The sequence below is a fragment of the Clarias gariepinus genome, chromosome 1 (genome assembly GCF_024256425.1).
Source record: "Clarias gariepinus isolate MV-2021 ecotype Netherlands chromosome 1, CGAR_prim_01v2, whole genome shotgun sequence".
Lineage (NCBI taxonomy): Eukaryota > Metazoa > Chordata > Actinopteri > Siluriformes > Clariidae > Clarias > Clarias gariepinus.
This window is the reverse complement of record NC_071100.1, coordinates 18235362-18260700: the sequence shown is the minus strand read 5'-3', so window position 1 is coordinate 18260700 and position 25339 is coordinate 18235362. Positions and strand designations below refer to the sequence as shown.

The 25339-nt window shown below is 37.2% G+C and overlaps 1 protein-coding gene and 1 long non-coding RNA gene across 2 annotated transcripts in view; both read left to right on the top strand.

The window, feature by feature from the left end:
- The window catches only part of LOC128520536 (Fc receptor-like protein 5), a 252734-nt gene that overhangs the window by 16705 nt on the left and 210690 nt on the right, over positions 1 to 25339 (top strand). The window contains exon 7 of the mRNA XM_053494818.1: positions 4127 to 4399. Within this exon, the coding sequence (XP_053350793.1) occupies positions 4127 to 4399 (273 nt within the window). The remainder of the gene's footprint in view (positions 1 to 4126; positions 4400 to 25339) is intronic.
- Positions 12853 to 14691, top strand: LOC128519993 (uncharacterized). The gene is made up of 5 exons (XR_008357895.1): positions 12853 to 12953; positions 13620 to 13661; positions 13770 to 13826; positions 14490 to 14530; positions 14641 to 14691. It is a non-coding gene; the product is annotated as an uncharacterized LOC128519993 (long non-coding RNA).

The window sequence follows — 25339 nt, the reverse complement described above, 5'->3', positions numbered from 1 at the left end:
GTACATCTTGTGTCGGCGTTGTAATCTGAAAGAGATCAGTGACTGCAAAGTGTTGGTAGGGAAGAGTGTAGCCAGACAACACAGAATGGTGGTGTTTAAAATAACCCTGGTGGTGAGGAAGGTGAAGAGGACAAAGGCAGAGCAGAGGACAAAGTGGTGGAAGCTGAGAAAGGAAGAATGTCGTGTAGTCTTTAGGGAGGAGTTGAGACAGGCTATGGGTGTTCAGGAGGTGCTTTCAGTTGACTGGACAACTACAGCCAATGTGATCAGGGAGACAGGTAGGAGGGTACTTGGTGTATCATCACGTAAAGGAAAAGTGAACAAGGAGACTTGGTGGTGGAACGAGGAAGTCCAGGAGTGTAACCAGGGAAAGAGGCTAGCTAAGAAGAAGTGGGACTCTGAGAGGACTGAAGAAAGTGGACAGTAAGGAGGTAGAGGTAGATTTGTACAGGTTGGTGAGGCAGAGAGATCGAGATGGGAAGGATGTGCAGCAGGTTAGAGTGATTAAAGATAGAGATGTACTGAAAGATGCCAGGAGGGTTATGGGAAGATAAAAGGAATACTTTGAAAAGTTGATGAATGAGAAAAATGAAAGAGATCGAAGAATAGAAGACGTGACTGTTGTGAAACAGGAAGTAGCAAATATTAGTAAAAGTGAGGTGAGAAGGGCATTGAAGAGGATGAAGAGTGGAAAGGCTGTTGGTCCTGATGACATACCTTGGAGGTATGGAAGTGCTTGGGAGAGGTGGCATTAGAGTTTCTGACTAATTTGTTTAACAAGATCTTGGAGAGTGAAAGGATTCCAGAGACGATTTTTAAGAACAAGAGAGTTCCCTTTCAAAGGCTACACTCGATGCTGCGTGAAAACGCTATGGGAACATCTTTCTGTGTTGCCGATTGTGAAGCATGTGTGTATCAAACGCCAAATTTGGGCATATATAACTTCGGTCGGGTGACGTCATCTGATGAGACACACCTGCAGGTTGTAAATAGGAGTGAACCGGAAACATTCCTCAGATCTTTTTGTCTTCAGAAACGCATTGTGATTGCGTGTGATGTGTGCAAGCGAATTAAAAAAATATTAAGTCACCGATATGGTGGAGTTTGTTAGGAGATCCATACCTCCGCTCTTTCGGAGCGCGATTTCCACACCATGTAAACCAGCAAAATAAGGAAGTGTTAACTCACCAATATGGCTGAGTTTCAAGCGAGATGTGTCCCTCCGTGTGATAAATCCATCCCGGAGGGGTGATCTTTACACTTACCTTCTCGATTAAAGTGCTTCGTGTGCGGCTCGCATTCTTTACAGAGAAGCTACAGGCCGCGGCGCATTCCTCGGGCTTAAAACGACGTGCATCCGGCAGAGCTGCGAGAGACAGATTTTCCTCCTTTCTTTCTCGTTCTGATCGGATCGGGAAATTCCTACGTCCGCTCATCAAGCGCGCCCTGGCGCTTCACCGAGACTTTTGCCCCTTTTGGAGAAACTGGCAGCATGGAAGCTGAAGAAAAGACAGGAGGCAGAGTTGGAGGTAGCAGAGCTGAAGATGTTAAGGTTCTCCTTGGGAGTGACAAGGATGGATAGGATCAAGAAGGAGTTCATCAGAGCAACATCCCATGTTACATGTTTTGGAGATAAAGTCAGAGAAGCCAGATTGAGGTAGTTTGGACATGTTCAGAGGAGAGTTGGTGAATATATCGGTAGAAGGATGCTGAGGTTGGAACTGCCAGGCAGGAGGTCTAGAGGAAGACCAAAGAGGAGATTTATGGATGCAGTGAGAGAGGACATGAAGTTGGTGTGTGAGAAGAGGATGCAGAAGATAGGGTTAGATGGAGGCAGATGATTTACTGTGGCGACCCCTAAAAGGGAACAGTTGAAAGACAAAGAAAAAGAAGATCAGATCAGATACGAGACCAAGACAGGAGAAAATCCTGAGGTTTAAATAATGAAGCTAATCAGGATAATACTGAACACCTGTGAATACCTAAACCAAAAACACTCAACAAGAGTGCAATAAAAGTCCCAAGCACCAAACACACCCGGTCTAAGACAAACATACTACAGGCACAGAGCGGTTACCCCTCACGCCTGCCAAATATTTTAAAATTCCACTGCTGATTGTTTGTTTATTTTAAGGCACAAATTTTGTGCAGAAAAGTTCAAAGATTCAGACATGATTTATTAAACATGACATGAATGAGCTTTACACTTGCATTAAGTTCAACCCATGTTTTATTAGTGTTTATATGTAGTACATTGTCTACTGAATTGTGAACTGCGTATAAACATCACATCCCTGTAATGTTTAACATAAACAAAGTATCTGATTGTTTAATTACACAGAAAGATAAAAGTTCTGTTTATGTCAGAAAGGTAAATTTAGCTCTTCATCATTTCATATTAACAGAAAAAACTTAATGTATGTCTGATGAACACACAGTATGTTAGAAACTCTAATCATGACAAGAAGCTTGTCTTATTTAAAACATAAATCCACAGCGTCCCAACTCACCTCAACTCTCCTGTTTCCACCAAAACTGTTCATCAGTAGCTCTACAGGGTCAATGTATATGGCCGGGCTGCTATAGCCAAACCTTTTGGTTACTCGTGCCAATCCCAAACGTCGGTTTCAATGGTGCCAGCAGCGAAAATCTTGGGCTGTAGACAATATGAAACATGTATTGTTCTTTGATGAGTCCACCTTCACTGTCTTTCCCACATCCGGGGTTACGGTGTGGAGAAGCCCTAAAGAAGCGTACCACCCAGACTTTTGCATGCCCAGAGTGAAGTTTGGGGGTGGATCAGTGATGGTTTGGGCTGCAATATCATGTCATTCCCTAGGCCCAATATTTGTGCTAGATGGGTTACTGCTGAGGACTACCGAACCATTCTGGAGGACCATGTGCACATCTCTCTTGGCCTGCACAGTCACCAGATCTAAATAATATTGAGTCACTTTGCGGTGTTTTTGAGAAGCGAGTCAGGAAATGTTTTCCTCCACCAGCATCACATAGTGACCTGGCCACTATTCTGCAAGAAGAATGGCTCAAAATGTCCTCTGTCTACTGTGCAAGACTTGTATCTGTCATTCCCAAGACAAATTGATGCTGTATTGGCCGAAAAAGGAGGTCGTACACCATACTAATTAATTATTGTGGTCTAAGACCAGGAGTTTTTGTTTCATTGTTCAACACCTGTACATATAATAAACCACACAATATTGATGAATAAAGAATCATCATGTAGGGATGTGGTGTTTGTCCAATCTTTGAGATGTTTCCTTTTCGTAACAAATGAATTTGAACATGACTATTACTAGGAGTCTATTATTACAATTATTATATCTGAAACTCAGTTAATTGACAATTAATGCAGGTTTTACAGATGGACATTTCACTGCCTAATGCCTCCTCCCCGAGAAAGTTGTGGCAATATGTTTGTAAGGAATTGGACCAATTTATTAATTTACATTTTTACAAGCCTTACAGCTTGAGGATGTAATTGTAACCTGTGAGAAATAAATTTGGTTTCTGTTCTCTTCCAGACACTATTGTCAGACAATATAGACCAAAGTTGAAATGAAGCAAGATTTAACTCTCCTCTTTTATAAAATGAAAACAGCTAAGCTTTAGGCAGTACGGCTTCTGAGATCGAGCCTTTAGAATCAGTGGAGAGAAAAAGCCAGGAAAATAAATGTGAGCAATAGGATTACATTGTCTGTGTGGGTGTGCATACACTAAGCAGGGTGAGAGTTACCATAGCAACTGGGCTAAACCACGCCCCTTGCACTCAAACACTCTCAGTAAATACACAGCCAGGGTTTAGGCTCATACTGGAGCTGATCTTAGGAGTGAGTTTTACCATTTTGCTCAAAAAAGGATGTGTGCACCTACATTTACCTGACCCTACATTTACCTAACTTCACAATTTTTACAGGAGTTGTCTCTGGTTTTAATTTACCATACTAAACAGATAAAGACTTTAATAACAGAAAAAAGATGTAGCCTTATTGTTTAGCTAAGACCAAGGTCATCACAGGATGAGATTTTATTGTCATTCTGTAGAGCTGATTACTGCAGACACTTAATGATTACTTTTCTCTTGAACTGTGCATCTCCTTTCTAACAGAAAAACCTAAACCTGAGCTCAATTCAGACCTTAAAGGAGCTGCACTGATGGTAAACCCCGTGATTCTGTCCTGTACACTGAAGCCGCAGTCTGCTGGATGGAAGTTTTACTGGATTAAAGACACAGAGAGTAATGAGACTGAGACTGAAACATTTTACTACTTCATCAGATCAGTTAGCGTCTCTGATGGAGGTCAGTACAGGTGCAGAGCTGGAAGAGGAAACCCAGTCTACTACACACACTACAGTGATGCACTCTGGGTAAATGTTACAGGTGAATAAGAGACTGCACTGAACAGAGTAGTACAGTTTTTCAGTAACACGCAGTAAGGTATTTTACTGTATATACACATGCCGAAAATAAATAATCTTCTTCAGTATTATGCTTAAGTGTGAACCAGTAAAGATGAAGTTTAAAAATTTAAACCATCTAAAGAAAATAAAATTTCCCCAAATTTGAGGTTACGTTAGGCCTGTATTGACCAATCAGAAATAAAAGGAACGCTACCTTCCTGAAAACTCATCAGTTCACCTAATGTTACACTCACATGGGACAAATGTGCAGGAATAATATATTTTCAGTATTCCAACAATACAGACTCGATCAGATCAAGTGTTTGTGTTTAATATTTACCTATTAAATGGATCATCAAACCAAACATTTACACACCACTTCTTTCATTCAGGCTGAAAAGTCATTACGATCAGGCCTGATTGTTTCAGCCTGTTCCAGCTGAGTGATTTAAATGATGCAGTTTTAATCTGTTTAGATTATTATTGTTCCCAGTAGATAAAGTAATGCAGAAGTAACTCACTTAATTGTCATCATTGCTTGTATTTCATATGCTCTGTGTATAGTTTAAACTATTAACTCCCTTAGATCCTACTACTATCTTTTATTTGAATTTTTAACTCAAAGAAATGACAATATAATTTTGCTATGAACGTAAATATAACATTAACATAATTATTACCAGGTGAATCTCCTCCAGTGTTTCTGATCATCAGTCCCAGCAGAACTCAACACTTTACTGCTGACTCTCTCTCACTAAGCTGTGAGGACCAGAGAGACTCTACTGGATGGACAGTGAGAGGATACACACACAGTGAGACACTGTACAATTGTCCATCAGTTTCAGGATCTACATGTAACATCAGCTCCCTCTCTACATCACACACTGGAGTTTACTGGTGTCAGTCTGAATCTGGAGGACGCAGTAATTCTCTCAACATCACAGTGCACAGTGAGTCTTTTATCATTATCACTTCTCATCAGTAGTAACTTAATACACAAAATTCACCCTTACATATACTTCCCCCCAAATGCCATTAGTTACTTTAAGCATTCAGTTACAGTAGTCTTTTCTGCTCATGTAGTTCAGTTTTATTTTTCTCTAAATCACACTGCATAATTGTTATTGTTTACACCTCCCTTTAGATAAACACTTTAATATAGAAACTACAAAATATTGTAGAACCCTAACAAAATATTGGTAAGGAAATTTTGTCTTTGGACCATACGAGGGGTATTCAAGTCACACCTGAATGAAATTGGAGCCCAGTTCAGTCATACTTGTGAACATACATCAAGTGAAACGTCTGCTCCTCAGAAATCAAAGTGTAACTTATGAAATCTTGCAGAAGTGACACATCTGTCTGTGAGAACTGTAAACGCAATTATTCACCAACACCTCTAGCACATTACAGGAACTTCGCTGGGAGTTATTGCCACATCCTCCACATAGTCCTGATCTCACTTCCAGCCATTTCCAAATGTTGATGGTATACAAACACTGGTGAAATGCTGGGATAAGTGCATTAGTGTAGGGTTTACATAATGTAGACAAAGAATAATAGCTGCATTTTTTACCTTTATTATGTAGGCTTAAGCTCTGTGTCAGAAGTGAATCGAGTCTTTACCGATTTGGGTTAGTTTGATTAACTGATTTGCAATTTTTAGCATACACTTTATATAATATACATCCACCGTATAGCACTGTTGAGTGCATTTAACTAATTGTGTTTATCTTGCGGCCAACAAGGATAATAGAAAGTCCTGTTTTTATCAATGTTTAAACTTTAAAATACTGTACATGACCAAGACAACAGTTCTTTATAAAGTAACAGTAATTTATTTGACTAATCTACGATACATGAAACTAAGCTACTTAAACCACACGCATACACGCGCACAGACAAACATACAAACAGCGTTTTACTAGATAAAAGAGTCACATAAGCAGAGTCTTGGGTTTAGTCTTATGGTTTAGTTATGAAGCGAGCACCAATTTTTAGCAAGGTATGCAGCTTTATTTGTTTACTTGCATTACATTTCGTTTTCATCTGGTGGTTCACCTCCAGGAAAGGGAAATCACGGCATTGCTGATTGGTTGGTGCACTGAAATTGAGATGACATCTTTCAAAAAGCCTTTCAGTGAAGCGCTGGTTGCCTGGTCATCGATGGTGATCGCTCTGGCGCTTCTTGTGAATGGGCAAGGATAAACATCCTCTCTTGCTTCCGCAGAGATGGTAATAGCCTCTAAGCACTTAAAAATAAATTAATAAAAAAAAAAAAACATAGACGGCAGGTTCTGTCGGGTGGCCGGGGGGCGGAGCCTCAATGACGCTCTCTCCCCTTTTCTTAGCAATCTCCATATGAGTTAAACCTTTCATGAAGTAAGCTGTATTCATCTCGTGTCATCAACTTATTTATTTATTTAAATATAGTTGGGGTGGAAGCGCGGGGTTATATGATGACATCCAGATAGAAGAGACGCTTCCAGGCTATCTCTCTCCAGGGACATCATCCTTCCTGAAAAGCTATTACTTCCTTTCAAGCTGTGTAGACTTTTTATCTTCCCTGGAGGGAAAAGCTTTTCAGGCAGCAGGTCAGGTTGGTGCTCCATTGCACACCATGGCAGTTTTGCACGCCTACCAGGCTGACCTGCTGAGAGACTTAAGTACTGGCAGGGATCTTCAAGGTAGGGCGTATTGGAATTACGCTGGGCCACAGACTTGTCTCTTCGTGCAACAAAGCAGACGGCTTGTGCTATCGGCCGTTTTATGGCTGCGATGGTTTCCGAGGAGACGCACTTGTGGTTGAATCTCAGGGGCATCAAGGAGAAGGATCGTGCATTCCTCCTTGATGCCCCCATTTCGCCTCCCGGCCCACTTGCGATGACATTAACTCGGTCACCACTAGGTTCATGAGGAGAAGTTATATAACAAGCCTTCGGGAAATTTCAAGAGGAACGGGAGCTGCGTTTAATTTTTAGATTTTGCGGGCTTTACTGCTATCTAAAAAAAAAAATCGAATAGAAATATTGCCACAACACAGAAGGTTCCTGTGGTTCGCTTTCGGGAGCGAAGCTTACCAGTATCGGGTTCTTCCATTTGGTCTAGCTCTCTCACCCGCACATACACAAAATACATGGATGTAGTTCTGGCTCTTACGACTCCAGAGCATCCGTATTTGAATTACATGACTGGCTGGCCCAGTCTCAGTAGCTAGCGCTTCGACATCAGCATGTCGTCCTAGCTAATCTTTGTTTCTTAGGATTGAGATCCAATGCCATGAAAGCATGCTCTCTTCTGTTCAGAGGACAACATATTTGGGTGTCACATGAGATTCGAGCGTAAGCGGGCACAGCTGTCTCCTGCTCGTGTCGAATCCATTCTCAACACCCTCAATGAAATCAAGCTAGAAAGTGACCATCACTTTTAGAGATCTTAGCTCTCATGGCAGCTGTATCCACGGTGACACCTTTGGGCCTTCTGCACATGAGAGCATTTCAGTTGTGGCTAAGAACCAAGGGATTTCACTCTAGGGCCAATCCCCAATAAGGGCTACGCGCCAGGTGCTTTGTACCCTTCCTATGTGGTTCGGACCCCGGTTTTTGACTCTGGGTCCCACTCTAAGTTCGTCTTGTCGTCATAGATGCTAACGACAGATGCTTCCCTCATGGGCTGGGGTGCGGTCTTAGATGACCGTCCAGCCCAAGGGAGCTGGAGAGGCCATCTTCTTGCGCGGCACATCAATTGCCACAAAATGATGGCTCTATTTCTGGCCCTAAACTACTTCCTCCAGCAGTTGAGACTACCATGTCCTAGTGCGGGTGGACAACAGTATGGCAGTCTCATATATTAATCGCCAGGGCGGACTGTGCTCGCGCCGCTAAATAGCTAGCGCACCAGGTTCCTGTCCCTCAGGGCGATTTACATTCTGGAAAAATTTCATGTAGCAGAGGTGGACCGCTTTGCCTTGCAAGATCAGCAAATGTCCCCTTTACTACTCTCTGACTTCCAGCCCCTGCATCTGGATGCCTTCGCGCTCCCTGAACAGGACCAACTAAGTCAAGCTGGTCTTCCAGCCAGCGTAATTAAAACCAAAACTGGGTCTACCTGCATGAGGAAGCAGGTAGACCCAGTCCACTGCCGAATTGTTTCAGTGCTGGAGTTTCTGCAGGAAAATTTGTCCTCTGGCTTGTGCCACCTTGTTGAACCACTAGAGTCAGCGCCTCGGGTTTCTGACCCTCAAGATGGTTTTTCTAAGTGGCGTTACCTCTCTAAGAGGATCGAAAATCTGTCAGTCTCCTATCTAACTATCTTCCGAAAGTTCCATTCCCAACATGCACCCTATTGTTTTTGAAGCCTTCTGTCCTCCGCCTTTACAGCTTCGGAGCAGAGGAGAGTCCACTCACTGTGTCCAGTACGTGCTCTTCAGATTTACATCCTCTGCATTAGCCAGTGGAGTAAGTCAGAGCAGCTTTTACATGTTTTGGGGCCGCAGGCTGCGTGAGAGATGCTTTTCCCCTTTCCTATGAGGCACGTGAGTGTGTGATGCGGAGTGTTGTCCTCTCCGCACACATTTGTTACATTTATAGTCTGGATGTTCATGCTACTCCGGGCTCACGGGTCCTCGAGTCAGCTACCCAGACATAGTTCTGAGACCTTCTCGGCCTTGTGCGCACACGCTACACAACCTTTGAGTCCAGACACTTGCAGTGCGGCGGCGTTGGCACTCTCGTTCCCATAGCGTTTTCACGCAGCATCGAGTGTAGCCTTTGAAAGGGAACGTCTCGGGTTACTTTGCTATAACCCTGTTCCCTGAAAAGGCGGGAACGAGATGCTGCGTCCCAATGCCGCACTGCCTACGTGACCGGACGTCCGTTCAGACAAATTAATCTGCGGAATGTTTCCGGTTCACTCCTATTTATAACCTGCAGGTGCGTCTTATCAGATGACGTCCCCCGACCGAGGTTATAAAAGCAAAAAATTTGGCGTGTTTGATACACACATGCTTCACAACCGGCAACATGACGAGATGTTTCCCATAGCGTTTTCACGCAGCTTCTCGTTTCCCGCCTTTTTATCGAACAGGGTTACAGCAAAGTAACCCGAGACGTTCTGGCACAAAGTCTCATTGAGAATTCTTGAAGAGCGCCAGCAGGGGAGGAAGCATGAGCTGCTTGCAAGAGGTTGTTGGAAGTCTTTTCGTCAGACCCGCATGACGAAAGAAGTATAGAGGCTGTTCGGACCTTGTTGTCAGTCTGTCCCACAGGTGATTGGTCCAATCGGATGTGGCTGCGGGGCTTAGACATGCCCCATGTAGTTTCTCTTTTGTGCAATGTTTCGGCTGTCACATGGGGCCCATCTAGTTGGAGTTTTTAATACCTTTTATACAGTAATTTTGCATGAGCTCTGTTCATGCTAGTAATTTTCTTTGTACACCAATGTTTATGGAATAAAGCAAACTTTCGATCCATATCAACCATCCCGTTTTTTGCACACTGATTTATACCTTTATCTAATAAAAGAGGTACGTAAATGCTGATTACACCTTTTAGGTTATGCAAAATCACTAAACATACACAGAAATCAAACATACTAAGTAAATATATAAGTTTTTGCCCTACTGGCACACTTTAAGTATTGTTTAAAATAATGTCTATGCTGTATGAATCCTCGTTCATTGAGCCTCATGGGACATACTGTGTCCTGGGGTCAAGGAGAGGGTCAAAGTGTGACCAAAGGGTGATTGATTAATTTCTTTTTTGGGGGGCCTGTTCATCTTTACATTAGTGTAGCAGAGACATGTATAGAGTTTTTATTCTCATAACTGAGAAAAAATGGCCTCTGCTGAGTTTGAGCCCTGTCATCACTGGTTTGTCACTGTTGGGCCCTTGGCCAACTACCTTAACCCAACAGTATGTCCCATCCAAATCACTACACCAACGCTGTTTCCAAAGCCCAGATGAGAAAGGAGGAGGGTTGGCCATTGGGGCTAGCAACTTTTAAACAACACTGGGTAGGGTAACTTCTTCTCAAAATCACAAACTTCAGGAAAACTAAACTCATTCACAGACTTGAATGAGGAAAGCAATCTAGAGATTATTTCAGTAGCTACCACAATCAACCCAAGAGCATTCTTCAACAAAAGTCAAATCAGAAAATTGGTCAGAAAATAGAAAATTTTATAAATTTTTATAACCAAGTAAATAAGTTCTCTCCTGCTTTCCATTTGCCATATTTATGCCACAAACAAGGCAATTTTATGCCACAAACAAGGCCATTTACCACTTTCTGGATACTGTTACTTTTTTAATCATAAGGTGTTTTTTTTTACTATTTAAATATTATCAATAAATATTCCTCTTTTCCTTCAGTGACACTCCTGCTTCTCTTTTCCTCTACATATACACTTAAATAATATTAAACCTCTCAACCTGCTTTTTAGCATTTGATTTTAATTTAAATTGCTTCAATGGTAATGACTCTTTTGTCTCTTCACAACCTGCCTTAATGCAACAGAACCGAGGAAACTCATTACCTGATTTGCTCAACAGCATGAATGGAACACAGATAGATAGATCAGTAGTGTGCTATATATCAGAATTAATTATATGTGTATTTGAGACACTGCAGTTTCATTCTTGTCTTTCTCTTTCCTACAGATGGTGATGTAATCCTGGAGAGTCCTGTCCATCCTGTAACTGAGGGAAATCCTCTGACTTTACGCTGTTTATATCGCAACACAAAGATCTCAGACTCTGGTGCTGATTTCTATAAAGATGATTCAGTTCTCCAGAATCAGACTACAGGAGAGATGACCATCAGTAGTGTCTCAAAGTCAGATGAAGGTTTCTACCACTGTACACACCCAGAGAGAGGAGAGTCACCGAAAAGCTGGGTTTCAGTCAGAGGTGAGAAAACCAGGTCTTCTTACCTGAATCAGATTTGTAACAATTTCACTATGCAGTATTTAAATGGATGTGCTGTTTCCTTTTTTCCCCTAGTTTCAGCTTCTGGATTTTCTAGTGTAATTATAGGACTGGGTTCAGCCTTAATGTTTGTAATTTTAATAATCTTACTGATCCTGCTGCTGTGCTACAAAAAGAAAAAAGGTTTGATGATTAACTCTTTCTGACTATAGAACAATAAGCCACACATACATTTATTATTGTATATACTGCTTTTATTTGGCAGTGTTTTTATTATGTTATGTATCACTGCCTTACTCTGTGGGGAAGGTGTAGCATATCAGACTCCTTCTGCAGTAAATCAGCCTACAGGTCAGTCTGCATTAGCCTTAAACTTAACTAGTTTTGTTTTTCACATTAATTAACTATTTCCTCTAAAGTCTTTCTGTCATGTTTGTCAAGATGGTGATAATGGTGATAATTTCTATGAAAATATTGATGTCAGGACTACAGGTACAGTCTTTATACTATTTTTTTGGCTAATTACATAGAGACTTGCCAACATAACATTACAAGAGTTTTTCTACTGACTACTTTATTCTCGTGAAATAATTTAAATGATTCTGAGCCAATAACATGATCCACTCACACGTAGGCACTGGAGAAAAGAAACACAATGGTAGAAATACTGAAGTAAACTATTTAAAAAAATATATTGTTTTACAGTATGTCAATTAATTCCTGCCTAAAATTAAATATTGTGATATTTTGCCAAACTGAAATGAACATTTACTTCAAACACTATGAAGGTTAGACTCTACAATACACAGGGTAAACAAACCCAAGCAAAGCAACATAAAAAAAGTATTACCAAATAGTTTTTCAACCTCATATGTAAATAAATAAATAGATTAAGTAACAAACAAAGAAATAAATAATCAAATGAATAAAGTTTTTCCAGTTTACTCTGATAAGTTTCGACTGTGTAAAGTGGGGCTGCCAGTGGGCTTCAAACTGCATTTCATAATGATACATGATGGAGCATTATTATGAATAACAATTTTATAAGAAATGATTGTCTTCCCGATATAATTTCTTAGACTTAAGAAAGTTGTAGTTCTAAACATTGTTTTAAAGCACTTTAATGAACACAATCCACAATCCTGGTTACTCCAGTTGTAATAGATCCAGTAGATTTCTCACTACAAAACCATACTGCTGGAATAGCAGAGAAATCCTGGTGGCAAAATGAGGTTGAGGGTCCCCTATTTCCTATTATATCACACAATCGACAATTAAATGTTTTAAATATAGAATTTCGCTTTTTACAAGCAACTACTCGTAACCAAACTCACACTGGCCAAATCTCAGCAACATAATCATTATTTAACTTTTTCCTCTAAAGTCTTTTTTTATGTTCAAAAGATGGTGATATCTACGAAAATATTGATATCGGGGCCACAGGTACAGTCTATATATTATTTTGTGGCTAAATATGCGAGAGACTTGGCAACTTAACATTACATGTGCTTTTGTACTGACTATTTTATTATTTTTTTAATTATTCTGTAGTCGGAGTCAATAAAATGATCCACACACACATTGGCACAAGAGAAAAGAAACACAATGGTAAGAATACTGAAGGAATCTAGTTAAAATGTTTTGTTTTCAATTGTTAATGGATTTTTTTTTTATCACATGAGAAACATGTAATATAGGAGATGTTACCAAACTGAAATTAACATTTATTTTAAAAACACTATGAAGATTATACTGTAAAGTACACAGGGGGAAACAAACCGAAACCAAACAACAACAAGAAAGAAAAATATGTATTGCAGAATAGTTTTTGCTATCATATTTAAATTAATAAATAAATGAATAAACAGATGAACAAACAACAATTAAAAGTTCTAAATGATTATATTCCTGATCTTTCAACAGATTTATAAAAGGTTTAATCCTAGACAGCTATTTACAGTAAAGCACTTTAATGAACACCATCCAAGCTGGTTACTCCTGTTGTGATAGAGAAATGTGCATTTTTCACAAAAAGAATAATTAAATTAAAAACACTGCTGTTATTCTCAGGAATAGCAGAGAAATCCTGGTGGCAAAATGAGGTTGAGGGTCCCCTATTTCCTATTATATCACAAAATCGACAATTAAATGTTCTAAATATAGGATTTCGCTTTTTACAAGCCATTACTCATATCCAAACTCACACTGGCCAAATCTCATCAACATAATCATTATTTAACTTTTTCCTCTAAAGTCTTTTTTTATGTTTAAAAGATGGTGATAATATCTACGAAAATATTGATATCGGGGCCACAGGTACAGTCTATATATTATTTTGTGGCTAAATATGAGAGAGACTTGGCAACTTAACATTACATGTGCTTTTGTACTGACTATTTTATTCTTTTTTAAATTATTCTGTAGTCGGAGTCAATAATATGATCCACTCACACACTGGCACAAGAGAAAAGAAACACAATGGTAAGAATACTGAAGGAATCTAGTTAAAATGTTTTGTTTTTAATTGTTAATGTTTTTTTTATCACATGTGAAACATGTAATATAGGAGATGTTACCAAACTGAAATTAACATTTATTTTAAAAACACTATAAAGGTTATACTGTAAAGTACACAGGGGGAAACCAAAACCAAAACCAAACAACAACAGGAAAAAAAATATGCATTGCAGAATAGTTTTTTGCTATCATACTGTATGTAAATTAATAAATGAATGAGTAAATGAACAAACAACAAATAAAAGTTCTAAATGATTATATACCTGATCTTTTAACAGATTTAAGAAAGGTTTAATCCTAGACAGCTATTTAAAGCACTTTAATGAACACCATCCAAGCTGGTTACTCCTGTTGTGATCGAGAAATGTGCATTTTTCACAAAAAAAATTATTAAATTAAAAACACTGCTGTTATTCCCAGGAATAGCAGAGAAATCCTGGTGGCAAAATGAGGTTAAGGGTTCCCTCTTTCTTATTGTATCACTCAAATGACAAATGTTTTGAATATAGGATTTCACCTTTTACAAGCCACTACTCATAACCAATATCAAACTGGATAACCAAATCTCAGCAACATAATCATTAGTTAACTTTTTCCTCTAAAGTCTTTTTTTTTCATGTTTGAAAGATGGTGATAATATCTACGAAATATTCCTATTAGGACCACAGGTACAGTCTATATATTTTATTTTGTGGCTAAATATGAGAAAGACTTGGCAACTTAACATTACAAGAGCTTTTGTACTGACTATTTTATTCTTTTCTAAATTATTCTGTAGTCGGAGTCAATACTATGATCCATTCACACGTAATTACTGGAAAAAAAGAAACACAATGGTAAGAATACTACATTTGTTTTCTTAATCTTAGTTAGTTAGTTTTATTAGGTATTGGTTAAATCTTTTTTTTTTTTACATTTTTATGGGTGTTGTTTATGTTTATTAACTTCTTCCTGAAATGAGAAACACTGTGACATATTGCGAAACTAAAATTAACATTTACCTCAAAAACACTATGAAGGTTACACTGTACAATATACAGGGAAAACAAACGTAAAAAGTATATAAAAAAAAAAAGTATTACCAAATAATTTTTCACTCTCATATGTAAATTAATATGTGGATAAAATAAACATCCAAATAAGTAAAGAAGAAATTAATAAAGTTTTCTTAGTCTAATCATAAGTCTTCAACTATTACTGTCAGGCAAAAAGGCTTACTTTTACATCCTATACATAACCTACTTGCTCATATAGTGCAGAGAAATCATCCAGGATTGAGGTGAGAGGGACACAGATGATCTTATACTGTACATCATACTTAAATTTACACATGAAACATGATGGTACACAAGCCACATTTAATGCCAGTCTTACACCCTATACACTGTCGTACATCTTTATGCCACTCTCAAAAGCAGTTTCTGAAGACTCAACTGAAGACACAAGTGAACATAACATACCTGACATTTCCATTGTGTTTTTTGATGCTTGCAATGCACACAGACGCTGCGACCAACAGTCGCAACATTCCTCGCACCGGAGGTCAGTCTGGTTATATGCAGTCACAGGTGTTCTTTGGCATGCATAAGACAACACAGGCTTTTGTAAAGTCACACAACAACTTAAATCGTAATGCAAAATGTACATCTGCACAGCTGTTATTCACCACCTGCTGTTAGCCATATAAGGCAGAATGTTTGCCACCGGGAACTAAAGTGTTTGCCATAAAAATTATGTTATTTTGCGCAATATTATAAGCTAACAAAAACTGAGCCAAATATACTGTATATTAGATACCGTAAGGTAAAGAGAACTAGGTTAAAAACATTAGAACATTTACACCACAGCTGATGCTTATGGACATCATCTGTAATCTACAGTACTTAAGGCATTAGCCTCCGTGAACTAATATGTTTGTGATAAGCTGCGTTATCTATATGCTAATCTAAACTATGGAAGTGACATTGAAAGATAAGGTTTCACATAAGCTGGCAAAAGCTAACCAACAAGAGAAAAAATATTAGTTTTATATTATCAGAATAAGGATTATATAAGACTTTATAACTTACTCATAATAACAGCTTGCTAGTGATTTGGATGGATCAAAAAACTCTTTAAAACACACCTGTTCTCTTTCGGAGTCTCAGTGTTGTTTTGAGCAAAAGCTAAACTCCTCCCACTGTCCAGAACCTTCTGTACTCACTAAATCCGTGTGTGTGAGAGGGAGAGCTTGTTGGGGGCATGGCCTCATATGTAGATTACATAGACAGTTTGCCTGTGAACAGGGTGTGGGTGTTTCCTGTCTCCAGGACGTGGCCCTGTGGACACTTTGTAGACAGCTTTCTATAGATATATTTTTTGTTGGAATTATTGTGAGTAAAATAAATAAAAGTAGAAGCTTTACAGATCCAAATTAAGTATTACTTTTATGTGTACGATCAAAAATGATGGAGCTTCTTAAGTTCCTTTTACGGTTACCAGAAAAAAATGCTAGTCGTCCCACTCGCTGTACCGCCGACGCCTCAAGGTTTTAACTAACTACCTGGCTAGCTGCATTTTAATATTAATATTTTTATTTTTATAATATATTTTAATGATTAATATTAGGCTACATTTGGAATGTAACGTCCTTATATGACTGAACTAACTGCCCAATGTTAATTTCACACATCTGCAAGAGTAAACACAAACTAAACATAAACTGCCTGGCCAAAAAAATTATAATTTTGAATGGACAAATTATTGTATTATATACAAAAAATTATTTTAACACGTACAGTAGTATTCAGTAAATGATCTGAAACATTTAGTGAATAAACTAAATGTTTTGTTGTTGTGAATGTTGTAAGGTGTTAAAAGCATTTTGTATTCTCCTAGCAAATGTTAAATCAGTAGTTGTTGCCAACTAGGAAAGAGCAGTGAGGGATCTGACACTGTCTACTCAGACCTGAAGCACAACACAGCTTAGCTCTTAGGTTAAGATGAGCACAAAGCATATACTCAGTCTTTCCAAACAATGGCATTCTTTGGAAAACAGAGACTTTAAAATGTGCAAACTCATGAAGGCACAGTATTTCAGATCACCCAGAGAATAGGCAAGGACTAATAGACTGTATTTCTGAGCTGGGACATTAATACCATAAAGTCACCTGACGATAAGATGTTGTTAGTATTTGAATAAGCTTCTACTATTATCACCATGTTTGCATTGTCTAAACCAGTGATTGTGAATATGGCTGGACATTATAATGGATTGAAGTTTAACCAAAATGTCTCTGAGGCTCTTTAGTGGTTGGTTGCAGTACAATTTGGACTAGTTCAATTGAATTATGGTCCAAATTACTATTTTATTTTCAAACACAGATTTAATAATTTGATTAAAATTATTTTTTAATATTATAATGTTATTTAATAATATTTTTATTATTAATATTTAAATATTTTTATTTTTTTTACAGATTTAAATCTCAAAAGTAATAATTGTTTTTTTTTTAGTTAATTTTAGCCAACCTAAATATTTAAACAGAGCTTTACAAAATGTTTGATAACTGACACCTAATAATAATTGTACCATTAATAACTAAATGATTAAAAAATATTCTTTATGTGTAGGTCTGTGAAGAAAGTCTAAAGTCTCCAAACAGGAAATGGTGAAACAGCTGAGGAACATGGTGAATACATGTAGTACAGAGCACATTGCAGCTTTTTTGGAAAGCTCGATTTTTGCTTAATTCAGATGTAGGCATTGTACAAACATCTAATAAGGATGTTAAAGGAGGAACAGGAAGCTGAATGATGGTTTTTATTCCTTTTTCTAGAGGAGGGCTAGAAATTGGCTTTATCCAGATTAAAATAAGTTGCCAGTTTTCATTTACCAGATCAGTATAACCTGGTGTTGAAACAGTGTTCACTGGTGTTTACACTGATGTCAAAGAATTTTTTTTTTAAATACCTTAAGCATTGTCTACAACATATACTTTCTTAGCCTTTTTAAGTAATTATTTTTTATTATTATTATTTTATGTGTGTGTGTTTACTTACACAAGCTATTTGCCTATTAGTAGATTGTAAAGAAAGCAAAAATTCAGCTTTGGATTCTAGAGTAGGAATTATTATAGTTTTAACTTCTTTAAACAGTCACCTTGAGTCATCAACCGATATTGTGTCCATTTTTAAAAATATTTTTCTAAATGTTTGTTTAGATATTTTTATAATAATAATATTATATATATATAAAATTAAGTATGCAAAGTCAAAAATGTTGAACATAATTATTTTTAATATATGATATGTTAATTACTTTTAACAGTTTACTTTATAATTGCTCATTGATAATTAAATTTATTAGACAGTTACAGTAACAGTACTTAATAATAAAGTTTATGCTTGCATTTTATAGTTTAATATAAATATACCTTTTTTCAAACAAAAGCAGCTTCTATGTTGTGTTCTTCTGTTCATTATCAGACAGACAGATTTAATTAGTGCTGTTTGACTAATTACAAAATTTTAAATCTATGCTGACTTTAAATGGCCTGGAACTCAGTTTTTACAGTTTCTGATTAATTTGTATCGACTGGACGTCTAACACAATTGGGAAAACAAACAGTAAAGTGACAATAATAAACTTTGTTTTAGCTTTTAATGTTGCAGTTACCAATAATGCAATACCCACATTCATGTCTTCTCCTATGCAGTCAGAAATTTGCCCATATTTTATAACTTTTTAAAACATAGGAGGCCTATGAAGATCTATAAACTTTCTATGTTTTGGAGAAGCTCTATGGAGCGAATGAAATACTGCAGTCCTACAATACTAAAATACCCATAATCTCCCCCAAAAAAAGAAAAGCAGGAGTTTGTCTTCATATACAAAAATATATATATAAAAGCTATATGTAAATACATGTGATAGCTACAGTTTAATCTAAAAGCATGCATACACCTTGGCTAAATATATTCATGATTATTTATTATTTTATTATATTCATAAATATTTAATAGAATACACAGATTTCTTTCCACAGTCCAAAGGCATGCAGAGTAGACCAACAGTGTGTGAATGAGTGTGTGACTGTTCATGTGTGTGTGTTTGCCCTGTGATGGACTGCACCCCGCCTCAGGCCCGAAGTTTCTTGGTATAGGCTCCAAGCAGCATACATAATGAATGAATTAATAAATGGCATCTATAAAGTTCGAGAACAACTAAAACTTCCATGCTGTTGACTTCTCCATTCTGATTGTAAAACTATTGATTCTTTTTCTTTAACAGCAGCTCTGTCAAGAGAGCTTACAGCAAGAAAAAAAAAACGTATAGCTTTATATAAAGATATTCACTTTATCATGTCTTCATGAAATGACTTGTACAGGGACTGTATAGCAGACAAAACCATGTGATTTAACCAACAATTTTATAATGGTTAATGTGCTGATATTTTCTTTAAGGAGTTGATTATTTAACATTTATGGAGTTCAGTGGTGTGTAATGGTCAGTAATAGTTATTATGGTAAAGTGTTTATTTCATTAGACTTAAAGGAATGTAAATAAAGACCGACTGTCTTTAGCAGGTTTTCAGTAGCATGACACCTTTTTGTTTTTACCTCTGCATGTTCTGTAACTGTCTTGTATGTATTTACAATGCAGCATCCATCTATCACTTTAGTTTATTAAGAAGCCAGTGAAACAATACAAAACTCCATGTGCTCTTTAAAGTTCAAAATACGGCAACAACAACTGCCTCATCGTACAGTATGCGGCACCTGCCCATATATATTACCCTCTGTGGCCCCCTAGTGGGTGGATGATACAACTCACTTTAGTCAGTAAACAATACCCTGACGCCTTCCCCTTACAAAAGCCTATCCCTTAGTGTAACATTTCTATTAACATGTGAACACTATCAATCATAACTCACATAACTCTCTTTTTTTTTCTTTTTTTTTTAACATTACACAGCGATAGCGGGGAATATCTTGTAAACAATTGTTTAGGATCCGCATACCAAACAAGCAATGAACTATACCTAAAACATAACATTGCTCCAACAGTGCATGTTACTGATTCTACTGCTCAGCACCCAAGAATCAGATATGCATTACTATACTGAGTTAAAACCAAGTTATTTGAAGTTATGTTGTCATTTTCTCACAAGTCCAAGCGAACAACAGGCTTGCTGACTCTTCTTGATCTTGTGATAGTAGGTTTCATTAACAGTCTCAACTGGGTCATCAATCAGGGTCATGCAGTGCTGAACCTTCTGTTTAGGCAGATCTGGACTCACTGTTGTTTTAAGTCTTTTCTGAAACTCCTTCAGACAGTAACTAGATGCATCTTCTGTTTCTCTCTTTCTCTCCCTCCCTTTCATGAGAAAATCTTGTATAACCTTAAAGTGGTACTCTCTTTAAGCACCGTAGCAGGTCTCTTCCATTGTGATCCATCATCCAGCTTTAACATAACTGAATCCCCCAGTCTGAGAACAGGTCAGTCCTTCACGTCATGTCACCTATGCCTTTTGCTCCTTTGCTGCTTTATCCTTCTCCCTTACACTAGGCACTTTGGTCTGAGTTTTTTTCTGGAGAGTGGGTAGAGTAGTGCTCATTGATGCCAACAATGGATACTTCTGCTTACGTATCAGTTAACAATACGTTTTGCAGTCTGAACTGTGCATCATTTTGAACACTTGCTTTTCATTTTGAACACCTGGTGACACCAATAAACCCCTGATGATCGCATTTACATGGGAACTCAGATCTGCTGACACAATGCTGACCTCTGTGGTGCTTAATGGGCTCCATGACAATGCATCTGCTACAACCATGTTTTTTTGCCAGGCATGGACTCTGCTTTCCTAAAGCACACAGGTCTTATACTTTTTGACATGAGTAAAAAGTATTTGACATCTCACTGGTACACTGTCTAGAAAGATTATAGATCATAATCAGTTTAAATTTTTCCAAGCCCACTAAGGACTTTTGGAACATTTCACTTGCCTATACACCTGCAAGGCATTTCTTTTCTGCCTGGGCGTACCTAACCTCTGAATCATTCAGCCTTCTAGAGGAGTATGCAACTAGTTTCCAGCTGTTGTCGTGCTTTTGCAGGAAAACACAGCCAACACCCCAGCTGCAGGTATAACAGGCATGCACTACTACGTATCCACAAAATGTCTTTACAGTTTGACGCTACGTGAGGATTTTAACATCATGGAACATATCAGACGGCCATATTCGCTCATGAGCCAGTGTTGCAACAAGACAAGGGAAATAATCACCAACACCAAGTTATAGTTAGTAAAAGATAAAGGGATTTTCTTATTTGCATCTGACTGTATACGCCACACAAATGAAAGTTACAACATAAATAATTCACAAGATGCTGTTTTTTGATTTGGGAAATGTTGAAATAAACTTACCTTAAACTCAACTGACTTTTAAATGTTTTTTTCTATGGAAAATGCTCGTTTATGGCTAAGCCAACCTTTACTTGCTTTTTCTCCTTTAACTGTAAATAATACCCACGTATACTCTGTATGAAGAAATATAACTTGAATCAATCCCTGTCAATAAAACGTAATAAAATAACAGCAAAATACAATTCAATACAATTAAATTAATACAATATTAAGACCCTTCAATTAAATGTTCAACACATGTAAAGAAGCTCAGGACTCTCTTGTCCAACTCCAAAGAAGACATCAGGTAAATGACTCAAAGTAGAAAGGAAGAAAAAAAGAAAGGAAAAAAACACAACCATGCAAAAACAAGGCAAAAACACAATCACAAATAATTCCCATTGAACCACTTCAACATTTCAACTGAACATTTCCAACCTAGTAAAGCACAGTAATATTAACACATTCTCAGCAGTCCTTCATGTTTTTACAATCTCTACTCAGAAGATTTGGAAAGAATAAGATTTGGCAGAAGAATTAATGTTGGAAAATAACACCTTTAATAAATGTAAGTGCACTCACTTAGCTAATAGCTAATAACACAATACCACATGGTTAGCATAGGCCTCATCCAAACTGCTACAAACATCACACTTATTACTTGAATACCTTAACATAAACTCTTTTAAAACAATAAATAAATTATTTTACCAATGAATAAACCCATTTCACTTCTTTACTCTCTTCTTTAAAACACTTTTACTGAACATATTACCACAGCACCATTTAAATTTATTTAACTTTCAAAAGAAGTAAATAATATTAACTCTGTAACGCATATAAAATAATCTATAAGCTTACTTATCAAGAAAAGAGTGATATCACAGTTAGAATAATTTCCCATGCACCACAGAAAGGCCATTTTACACAGATTTCACCAGATGAAATTGCACAGCTTTATGGGAATAATACAATACAACTCAAACAACTGTCATGACAGCAATTTTAAACTTAAGTGTTGTGTTTAATCTGTTTCTTCTTTTTCTCACCAAGTGAACTAGCTCATCGAGTGCAATGATGCAATCGGCAGTGGGCGGAGCTACACTCGGCTATTCAAAACTACACATTTATATATACTGTATGTAAAATAAGTTATGTGTGTCTACACACATATATACAGTATATATATATATATATATATATATATATATATATATATCTGTATATATGTGTGTAGACACACATAACTTATTATATATATTTACTTATATATATATATTAGATAGATAGATAGATAGATAGATCTTAATATTTCTCTCCAGACTGGATAGGCTAGTAACCTGGGTTACACTGGCATCATCTGTTTTTTGTTTTGTTTTTTTGCCAGTTTGTAATGTGCTAGAACTGGGGCTTTCATGATGCATTCTTTAGTTTGCTAAATGTGCTTTTCTGTGGTTGGTCCCATGCCACCATACTTTTTGTCTTAAGTAGTTCATACAGAGGACCCTCTTTTATTGCTAGGTCTGGAATGTTTTTGCCCACAGAGGTTTATAAGGCCTAACGCTCTCCTCAGTTAACTAACATTATAAGGCTCTTGCAACCCATATATTGCACATACCTTTTCAGGGTCTGCTCTGACATCTTGAACATCCACAATTTGTCACAGAAAACTCTGTTTTCTTAAACACGCACTTCTTTTTATTTAGCTTGAGACCTACACTTTCAATTCTTTTTAGCACTTCTTTTATTATTTTTGTCACTCTCCATGTTTCAACCTGCCCGTAACCAATCACATCATCCATATACACAGCCACGCCATCTGGGTCTCTCAAAAGCTGGAAAATTTCTAGGGCTCATTTATTGTTTCTCTTGCTGGCTGATCTGCTTCACGACGTCCTCGGCCTGCCGTGTCATCTGCACCGCCATTTTCATGGAAAGTCCTGTCATTAGCTTCATTCTCCTAAAAAGATCTCTTATTCCTACTACAAGTCTGTCTGTTATACAGTACACTCATTTCGGGTCACTCCAAATTCATAGTACTCACTGAGCTTGCAAAGTGTTGATGCTGATGTAGCACTCTGCATTTTCCCCACGTTTCTGCACTCTCTGATGGGAACATGCCCTTTTGTGTATCACATTCCTTTTTGGCATAACACTCCCCTTCTGCCAATGTGAATGATTTAAAAAATGTTTTCCACTTCGATGCCCATATCATATATTAATGTGCTACTCTTTATCTCAGTTTTAGCAGTCCTATAGCGTGAGAACCTCTGTCTCCATGACGGCCACACTGTTGGATGACCAAAGTTGAAATTGTTGACATTGCTCTTATCTGTTCTGTACTGTATACTTCTGACACTTGTATGTATTTTCAAATGAGGCATTTTTCTATCCCTTTATTTTATTAAGAAGCCAATGAAACAGTACACAATATTCTGACAGTACTTCAAGTGTGAAAAGCAGATGCTGGTAAAGGGAAACATCTGCTTTTAGTTTTTATGATGTTGATGATGCAAAGCAAAATGTCCTCCAGTACCAAAGTTGAGGAACCACTGTATTAGAATGAAAATTGTCCTACAGTTTGTGGTGATTTAGGCAGGCTTGGGTGTATTTATTTATTTTTTTTTTTATAAAAACTTCTTTTTAGGTATCTTACCCAATAGTCTAGTTATATGAGGAATGTGAGCAGTCATTTTCTCCACATTTTCTGTTGATTCCTGACTTCATATGTTCCAGGGTATGGTTAAATTATTTTCTTAATTCTTATGCACCCCTCTCCTAATGAACTTGCTGATCTTTATTAGGAGTTAATTAGAATTATTTCATTAATGTCAGGTGAATAATAATCACCATGAGTTTGAATGTGAATGATTTGTGAGCACAATTGCATATTAAGGATACATATTTTAGTGGTTTTGATGTTGAGGACAACTAATTTGTTGTTTGTGCCTTGTGGTTGTCACACAATATTAAACATGAGTATGTGTGATAAAAATCTAAAAGAATTTATAAAGAAGCAATATGATTAATTGCATCATGTTGTGGTATAAGATAAATAAAACACTTCAGGATATGCAGTTAATGGAAAATCAACTTTCAAATGGTTACAATAAAACCACTGCATACTGGGCCACATTGCACCACCCTATTATTTTCTTACAACAGCAAACCAGCCTAAGCCTTACTGTACACTTTATTTCTCATTACTTCTGTTTCTCTTCCTAAATTTAGTGCTGCTTTGTTTGCTTGTCATTAAAATTATATATAATAATCCATGTTTTGCAAATTTCAGTTTGTTTATCATTCTGTCTTTAGAACATTAAAGTGTCACCTTAGACTAACAGCTTTTACAGTTTTTCTTAATTGCTTTGGTACATTTCTCAGTACAACTGTCTGCTAACGAGTGACTAATAAATGTCTAGTTACTGTAAATTTAGCACACAATCAGTAGACTTTAGGCTGGTCAAAAGAAGCTTTGTCTCTCTGTGGAGAGTCTTTTGCAACTTCTCTGTGTTTTTGTGTGGAACTTAAGTACAGTAGCTGGAATTTTTGGATGGAAGGGAGATTGTACATAATAATTTGCAAGAATGTACGAAAGCATTTGCAGTTTTTTTTTTTATGTAGAGAAAGTGCCTTTAAGATGTGCACCAGTGACCAGATGATTTAAAATACAAAAAAGATTTGCTCGCCTTGCGGAATGCTTGCAAACCGGCTTACTCGCAATCCGAGACTCCACTGTATTTATGATTTGCATTTACTTTTGTTATAATATGCAACCATGTGTCATATTTCACATATAAATGTAACAAGTTTCATACATGTATTTTGGTAACCATAAGTACAGTACTGTATATGACACAAATATATTTTTCAGTGTATATTGTTCAGATTTATTTACAGACTAATAAACCTACAGACTGATCACATGCTCACTTTTCAAAAACATTCCTGCATTTGTGTGTGGATTTTTGAGACTTCCCCGATGTGGTTAGATTCACTGGTACAGTTTAGACATCTCCTACAATTTCAGTCGAACACATAAACATAGATTTTAGGGGATGTTTGAATGTGACTATACTGTGTTAC